Source organism: Saccostrea echinata, unplaced genomic scaffold, assembly GCF_033153115.1.
Source record: "Saccostrea echinata isolate AGI-Se365-2 ecotype Australia unplaced genomic scaffold, CSIRO_AGI_Sech_v1 ptg000062l, whole genome shotgun sequence".
Taxonomy (NCBI): domain Eukaryota; kingdom Metazoa; phylum Mollusca; class Bivalvia; order Ostreida; family Ostreidae; genus Saccostrea; species Saccostrea echinata.
In genome coordinates this window covers 2022464-2031548 of record NW_026889811.1, presented here as the reverse complement: position 1 = coordinate 2031548, position 9085 = coordinate 2022464, and the positions used below count along the sequence as shown (strand labels likewise).

The 9085-nt window shown below is 34.2% G+C and overlaps 1 protein-coding gene across 1 annotated transcript; it reads left to right on the top strand.

Moving 5' to 3' along the window:
* Nucleotides 1-1246: 1246 nt before the first annotated feature.
* Nucleotides 1247-8539, top strand: LOC133175217 (trichoplein keratin filament-binding protein-like). Its single transcript, XM_061310323.1, has 15 exons — nucleotides 1247-1343; nucleotides 1844-2071; nucleotides 2372-2480; nucleotides 2741-2842; nucleotides 3362-3418; nucleotides 3782-3850; nucleotides 4816-4989; nucleotides 5307-5419; nucleotides 5607-5673; nucleotides 5860-5970; nucleotides 6076-6137; nucleotides 6733-6814; nucleotides 6978-7163; nucleotides 7317-7460; nucleotides 8260-8539. Exons 2-15 carry the CDS (start codon nucleotides 1881-1883, stop codon nucleotides 8287-8289), a joined length of 1497 nt encoding a protein of 498 aa, XP_061166307.1. The 5' UTR covers nucleotides 1247-1343; nucleotides 1844-1880; the 3' UTR covers nucleotides 8290-8539.
* Nucleotides 8540-9085: the final 546 nt, after the last annotated feature.

The following is a 9085-nucleotide window of genomic DNA, read 5'->3' as shown; positions in this document are numbered from 1 at the left end:
TACGCTCTTCAGGCAGTTATACAAATGTCAGGTAGGTTACCTGGTATATATATATATATATATATATATATATATATATATATATATATATATATATATATATATATATATATATATATATATATATATATATATATATATATATATATATATATATATATATATATATATATATGTATGTATGTATGTATGTATGTATATAAGTGGCATATAAACGTTCCACTTAAAATTTTCAGTGCAACATGTACTTGAAGAATATAAAACTGCTGAAAAAGATGAAGAAAAATATAATTGTTTTACACTTGAAAGATGTTGATAAAGATTTTAAAAAGAAAGATCGATTTTGCTGCTCAGGAAAAAAGTGAGCTTTAAACTGTGGTCAATCAGTTTTGTATTCCTACTTTGTGCGTATAAATGTACAAAAATTAAACAAAATAAAATAATCACTCTATAATGCATTGGTATGAACAACCAATACATATTTTGATTTAATGCCAAACTTGAAAGCTCATTTTCATGGGAGGTTGGGGGCTGGGGGTATTATTTATTTCCAAAATCAGCCCCCCCCCCCCCCCCGAGTCAAATGGTCGTTCCCAAATATTTAATACAAGTATTTAATAAACAAAGTTTTCTTTTCTAAAGTCTATTTTTTTTAATATTATTTCATTCAAGAAGGCACATTTATTCCACAGGTGCTTGAATCCCCCCCCCCCCCCCGATAAGGACCATAGGGGCTTGTCTTCCGGATTGTTAAATGTAAAATAATTTTTAAAAAATTGAATCTACTTTAAATACACTTAAAAGTTGTTCAAATAAAGATTCTGACACTTTCAGTCAAGAAAAAACACGTTTGAAAAAGACGTACCACACCTATATACATAGAGTTTATGTATATAGGTGTGGTGCGTCTTTATTAAACGTGGTTTTTCTTGACTGAAAGTGTCAGAATCTTTATTTGAACAACTTTTAAGTGTATTTAAAGTGGATTCAAATTTTTTAAAAATTTATTTTACATTCAACAATCCGGAAGACAAGCCCCTATGATAAAGACCCCATCCACATCATCAATTCGAAAATTACGTAAAACAAACATTTTATAAACAAATTCTATCCCATTCTATTTGTTCTTTTTTATTGAAAATACGTTCTCCATCATAACACATCTATTTTTTTCGGAATTCTGTGTGTCGATTGGATATACTTCCTTCTTTTATTTGCAATCTACGCATGCGCCAATTGATTTACTTCCTGTTGACATTCGCTACAGTTTTTGAAAACAAGAAAGAACATGTGATCTTTGATGTTGTAGATTCATATTTATTCCACGGATAACGTCTTTTATGGTAAGAATTGTTTAAGTTATCAATTACAACAAATATGGATTGTTTTCCCTGGATTATGAACGTTTACAGTTAGTGAATTTACGGGTCTGTGCTTGTTTTGGTTCAAATTCAAGTCCATTCTTCTTGAGCAAGATAAATTTTAAATAAATATGCAGAATTTATACAATGTAAATTTGATTTCATGTTCTAAGATTATGTCAGGTACATCATGAGATACGTCACGTGCAATATTTTCTTAAAGAGATCAAATTTGAAATAGGTGAACGTGGTAAAAGTTGATCATAAAAATGACTTTTTATTTTAACTGCATGATATATAACTTCATATGTTTTTAAGGAAGTTTAAGTATTCTCTAAGAATTTGGTCAGTATAATTGACATTTTATGCCAATAATTTTACTTTTAAACAAGAGACAAATCAGTTTTGTAGGACAGCATGACATAAAATTGATTTTTTTCATTCCTTAAATAGCATCTTATCTCAGTGAATTTTTCTTTCAGATACAAAAGGCATTTATCACATAGACACAGACTAAAAATGGCTCTACCATCCATGCCGCACTATTGGACAACCAGAAGAAATGTTTATGAGCAGGCAATTGTTAGACATAGAAACCATGACGACCACTTACGAGAAAGATGGAGTAACACAGCAAATTACTTCCAGAGATCAAACATAGCAGCCACTAAACAGAGTGCATGGGAGTCAGAGAAATCTCTTAAGTCCAGGTACATGTATAGGTCTTGGCCCATTTATCTCAGACCAGCAGCCTACTGTGAAATCAACAATTTTTATGGGGGTTTAATTTTTGTTGTATTTGAGGTATGAAGAAACCAACAAATTCATGTCCACCACAAAATGTAAAATATCATATATATATAACTACTCAACAATTCTTCATCCATGAAATAAAATCCCCACTAACTCATAGTTTTTCCTCAAACCATAAAAAATTTGACATCACGAAAATATGTGATTTTACAGTATTGTGTTTTGTGAAACAGTCAATTATAAATTATATTTTTCAGCATGGATGCTTATCAGAAAGAAAAGGACTCAGATAAAAAGGCAAAGAAATTAGCCCTACGCAGAGAGAAGTTGTCTGCCATGCTAAGACAAGAGAGATACAAGTTCGAGGTAAGTAATTATCTATAATTAGCACAAAACCTGAATGTGCCAATGGCACCACTTTTACCAAAGATTTTAAATTATGCATTGAACTTCTCTGTAATTAATGATAAAAGTAATGAATTATGTCACTGTATAATGGTAACTGATTTTGTCAAATGAAATTATTTCATATAATTAGGAAATAAAGACTGAAGGAATGAACAGAGTAAAACCATTTTCTCCTGTGCTCTGCCTTGTACATGTTATAAGCATTTATTTTTTGTCAGGCTGAATTAAAGGGATATTCCTTGGACAATTATGATCGGTTGGAAGACATGAAAGACCGAGTTGACTCTCTAAAGAGTGCTCGGGAAGAAAAAAGGAAACATGTAAGACAGCTCTGATTGAATTAAGATGAACATTATATATAACTAAGCATAAAGGTTATATATTATACATTATATATGTAATGAGTATCTAAGATGAACATTATATATTGCTGAGTATAAAGGTTATATATTATAATACATTATATATGTACTGAGTATATAAGTTTTCATGCACTGTATATATAAAATACTGTAATAAGAAAATGGTAAAGAGGTCAGTCATTTATCTATTTTTACTGTGAACAGGTAAATATTTGTATGGGATTAATTTACACAAAGTACACAAGTATATATAATTTCCACAAGTACTTCCCTTCTACATACAGTGTCTTTTAATAGATACTTGGAATGTATTTTTTTTCAAACATTTTAAGAACATCATGTATGATTCACAGAAATAATCATTACACATACAGTTTATGTTGCTAATTCCTGTAATTCACAAAATACACAAATATCCACAGGTATAAAAAAATTGAATGTAACTAATAAAGGCTTTATACTTGATGTTTTTCACAGTTGGCCGAGGAGAAGCTGTATGAACACTGGAAACAAAACAACCCAGATATCAGAAGGGTAAATTAATATGATACTGTAAACTTAACAATACAACCTAGATATAATGTAAACAAACTGTAAAACAGATATCAAAAACATAAGTAATACAGTCACTGCATATTTAATTAATTTATGTAGAACTTTAATTATGATTTTATTTAGTAAAAGCCTGATATTTCAAAAAAAAAAAAGTGACTTTGAAACACCTACATTTAAACTTATCTGCATGTTCTGGAATGCAAAGTTGAAACAAAGCTGAAACTCTAAAACCAGTAGATCATGACCACTGAGTCACCTTGGTACAAAACATTCATTTTTTTACGTAGCCATCCTATGGTTATATAAGATTACATTAAAACAGAGATTTTGTATATTTGACAGCTTGAGTCTGAACAGCTGAAGGACCATGTGGTAGACAGATGGGGGTCTCAAGTCGAGGAAGTCAGAGAGGTAATAACCAAACATAAGAGGGGTCTGAAGGGGCAGTTAGATAGGTCATCAAATAGTCCTAGGTGGGGGTCTGAAGGGGCAGTTAGATAGGTCATCAAATAGTCCTAGGTGGGGGTCTGAAGGGGCAGTTAGATAGGTCATCAAATAGTCCTAGGTGGGGGTCTGAAGGGGCAGTTAGATAGGTCATCAAATAGTCCTAGGTGGGGGTCTGAAGGGGCAGTTAGATAGGTAATCAAATAGCCATAGGTGGGGGTCAGAAGAGGCAGTTAGATAGGTAATCAAATAGTCCTAGGTGGGGGGTCTGAAGGGGCAGTTAGATAGGTCATCAAATAGCCATAGGTGGGGGTCAGAAGAGGCAGTTAGATAGGTCATCAAATAGTCCTAGGTGGGGATCTGAAGGGGCAGTTAGATAGGTCATCAAATAGTCCTAGGTGGGGGTCTGAAGGGGCAGTTAGATAGGTCATCAAATAGTCCTAGGTGGGGGTCTGAAGGGGCAGTTAGATAGGTAATCAAATAGCCATAGGTGGGGGTCAGAAGAGGCAGTTAGATAGGTCATCAAATAGTCCTAGGTGGGGGTCTGAAGGGGCAGTTAGATAGGTCATCAAATAGTCCTAGGTGGGGGTCTGAAGGGGCAGTTAGATAGGTCATCAAATAGCCATAGGTGGGGGTCAGAAGAGGCAGTTAGATAGGTCATCAAATAGTCCTAGGTGGGGGTCTGAAGGGGCAGTTAGATAGGTCATCTGGTTGAGGATGTTAGGTCACACAAAATACCTACAAGTCTAGAGGGAATGAATGTGTGCTTCAAAGGTTTGAGGGGCAAGTATCTGTAGAAGAACAATCTATTTTATAATGCTCTTTAGGTTTTTGTTCATATGGATGAGAAGAAACTTTGCTAATAAAATGTATTATCATTTTTCTTTGATTAAATATTTGGTCAAGTTTAAATAATTATATTTGTTTTGCAGAAAGAAGAACAGGAAAGAATTGAGAAAGAAAAGTTTGAGAGAGAGATGGAGAAAGAAAGAATAGCAGCCCTGGAGTTGGAGAGACAGAAGGAAGAAGAGAGATTAGAGGAGGAGAAGAAATGGAAGGACGTACTGAGAGATCAGATGCTCGAACTCCGCGAGCGAGAAGCTGAGGTCAGATATTAGAACTCTAACAAAAGTATAGCCTAAAAAAACTGAAAAAATGACCAGCTGAGGTCAGATAGAAAAACTCACACAAATCACACCTTAAAAGTCACTGTCATGTTCATCGTTTGATCGTTAGTTGTCACCATTAGATTGTGTTACAGTTCAAAGATTGTGTACTGTTTGGCTGCGTAGTAGTCAGTGATTATTTTTTTTGTGTACATTAAATATTTGTGATTGTTCTACAGTAGCAGATTATTCACTGTTTGGTTTTGTTGCCATAGCCAGTATGTGTTATGTTTTGTTGTATTGTCTTTATTGTACAGGCCAGCAGACTGAAGAAGGAACAAGATTCTCTACAGAAAGAACAGTGGAGGCTGGAGGAGTTAGAAGAGGAACGTAAAAAGATGGAGGCAGGCCGCCGTCACAGAGAAATGGGGTAAGCTCTTAATTATCACAACTGTCAGATACATGTAGCTTTTCATCATTCTGTAGTCTTCATTGTGATATTATGGTAGTTTGTTATCAACAATATAAAGAAACTGATATCAGTCAGATATACCAGTACATGTATAAATTTTAAATTGGTTCTTTAATGTTCACACCATTGTTTTTTTTTCTTACAGCCGAATGCTATTGAGGCAACACAAAGCCCAGATGATGAGACGGTCCAGACAAATTCAAGAGGAGCTGGTAATGAAAATCTGTTTATTTCTTCAAAGCTGCCTTTTGAAAAAAAATATTTTTGTTTGTTATTGTAATTTTTATCACATAACAAGCAAAGTAGACAATGTCTAAAAAAAATTTTTTACAGAGAGAAGAAAAAAAAATGTTTTTTAATTTTTTTTATTTTACCATTGGTTATTTTATGTTCTTTAGGAACAAGATAAGCAGATGTTAGAGGCTCTTATTGAGAGGGAGAAAGAGGAACGAGAAATTCTCACCACGCGGAGAGAAAAAGCCCAGGCTGACGCGGCCTGGATGAAGCAGGTGATGATCACACAGCAATATAATGATTATGTATGTGTAATAAGTAAACTGTCTAGAGTTAGATATTTTGTTCCTTGTTGTAATATATTATGTATCTTTTAACAGGTTATTGAAGATCAGTTACGAGTAGAAAAGGCCAGAGAAGCTGAACTTGACATGTTGTACCAGTAAGTGTCTTTTTTATTAAATAATTAGAAGATGTCCATGTAGTTTTCTTTGGAATCTCTTTTCCATCGCTACAAAATTTATTGCATAACAAGTAAACATCTTGTAAATAATGTTGTCTTCCAAACATTTTTTTTTTTCAATTTTGTCGTAAAGAACTAGCTATGAAATTTCCTCTTTGAAAATATGTTCAGTATCATTTCTCAGTATTAGTTTGCTATAAAGAATCTCTCTCTCTCTCTCTCTCTCTAGTAATATTGATTTCTTGTACATGTGTGTGCTTGTATATTTATATATTAAATATGCCCTTGGCCCAAAGTTTAACATTAACATAAGGTCTAAAGAGCTTTTTGTCCTGTTTGGGAAAATCAAAAAATGTTTCGGTACAACAAGGATGCATTGTATGAAAGAAATATGGAAAGGTCAGTGTTATAGCGTAGTACAGGAATAAAATCATTCAAATCATAGCCACAAGTTTTATTATTTACCGAGTTATTCTTCAGGGAAAACAGAGCATTGTAAGGCAAAGTCCATGCATTGTTGAAACGGTGTAAAGAATACTTTGTATTTAAATGATAATTTATTTTCTGATTTCAGAGAGGAAGCAGCTCGTATGTGGGAAAAGAGGGACGCAGAATGGGCGCGTGAGAGTAAGGCCAGAGAGAGGCTAATGAGGGAGGTCAGTATCGGTGTCCACAATTTATTAGAAAATTCTCTACTTTCTGTTCATATTCAAGTTCGTGTATGATATGCATACGTTTTATCTGTAGGTGTTTAAGCAGTATCCATACATTTCATCTGTAGGTGTTTAAGCAGTTTCCATACATTTTTATTACCTGTAGGTGTTTAAAGACAGACAGCGACAGATTGAGGAGAAGCTGGAGGAGGTGCAGCGAGAACGGGAGGAGTCTCTGTTTCAGCGGGAGAAACTGATAGAAGAGATGGAGATAGCCAATCAGATGACACAGCGTGATCTCGAAAAAGCCGAGGAACAGAAAGAGGCTTTGAAACTGGATCTCAAAGGACAGGTTAGTAATTCTGTTCTCAAAAGTGGGACCCATGATATCAGAAAGACAGTGTACATGTATGTTTTCATATTTTTAGCTTTAGAAATAAATTTTCAAATACTTGTAAGTGTATGTTTGCTTGTAAATCAATGGTTATTTCCCTTTTGACAACAGATCACAGCACGTCATGAACAGAAGGAAACATCACGACAGAAGTTACAGGAGGAAGAGGAAAGGGAACGGCGGGAGGAACAGGAATACGAGGACTTCCTCCGACAGGAGACTGAGAGGATGAAAGTCCGAGGCTTCGCACCTAAGGTAAGTCACATCAACACTGGTGTGTAAAGTAGAAACCATTTTGTTTAACATCAGTAGCCTTAGTCTTCATTTAGTGAAGAAGTAAAATGGCCCTGTCCTTATATCAATTAATTGACTATCACCCTCTGTCCCATTTCATGTATCAAAATAAAGTAGAGACTTAGCACTGTCATTTCCCATTACAAATTTTTTTTTGAGAATTCAGGTATTGGAAAACAGGCTTGTGAAAATGCAATGTTCTTGAATTTTGCAGAAAACAGGCATATTTGACTACATTCAGCAAAAAATTAAAATAAGAGCACAGCCCTCGATCCAAAAATTAAAACGTTAACTGTTATGATCTTCAGAAACAGATCTTTCATTATGTAATTGCATATTTTGGATCAGAGGTTGTGCTCTGTATGAAATACTGAAAAAAAACTCCAACTTTTGGGCTTTTTTTTAAAGGAATTTACAGGATATGATAAAAATGACTCATTTCATGACATCATAATGCATTTACTAGAGAGAAAATTACATCATGTGCCATAGATACACGGTCACCAAGGGTCCAAGTGATAAATACTGAGCAGTTTCAATTTTTCAGAAACTCACAGGGCCAAACAAGGCCCTAAGTGGCCATTGCTCTATATCATCAGCAGTCTTTTTTATGGAAGATAAGGAAATGAGTCTTGAAAATTAAAATAAATTTTAAATTTATGAATAAATTGCAGTCTTCATTAACTGTAACAGTGTTGAAATTCTTCCAAAGGAAGAAGCAAATATTCTTGATTGTATTGTATTGTATGTTCTTTTTCAGAATTTTGGTCGTCGGACTGCTTGGATGTAACAGGATCTGACTGAGAAGGTCTAGTTCTGACCAAGTTAGACTTCTCATGCTTTTATGTGATCCACACTGCCAGGAAAAAAATACCATTAAGTGCAGAAATTTTAATCTTTTGTCACAGTTTCCTTCAGCCTAGCAGCTGCTGTGACTTATTCCTTGTTTATGTAATTTTCTTTATTGAATGGATTACCAAAGCCTGTAGTACAGACAACTGTTATGTATTCTCAAGAAGAATGTATGTAAATATGCGATTTATTTATGTGCTGAGAATTAAATGAAATGTAAATATCATTCACATACTTAAGTGTTTTTCTTATTTTCAGTAAACTTTTAAGGTTAAATAAAAACTAGACAAAGTTCAAGAAGTTGAGGTTGTTACACCCCTATAAACAAATATGTTTGTCTGTCTGTGCAATCTCCTCTAAACTATAAATTTGTAATGGAGAAACAGCTGCCACAAACAGCATGTGCACTGTAGAAGTCTGTCTAGCTGTTGTTACATTCGCCTATCCTTTAATTAACACGTAGAAGAAACAATAGCTTGAATATCTTTCAACTTACAAATTTCCTTTATCAAGGTCAAAGCTTGAGATCATTTACTAGAAATACTGTGAGTTTACAAAAATGATACCCCCCCCCCCCCAACTCATAAAAAAATACTGGCATCCAATGTTTCTCTTACAAAGTAATTGACCAGACACAAATTATACACCTTTTTCTGCCAGGGACCTTGAACTTTCCCAAATGGCCTTGGGTCAAGATCATGACACACCACCAGGTCTTAAGTAATCTTTATTTG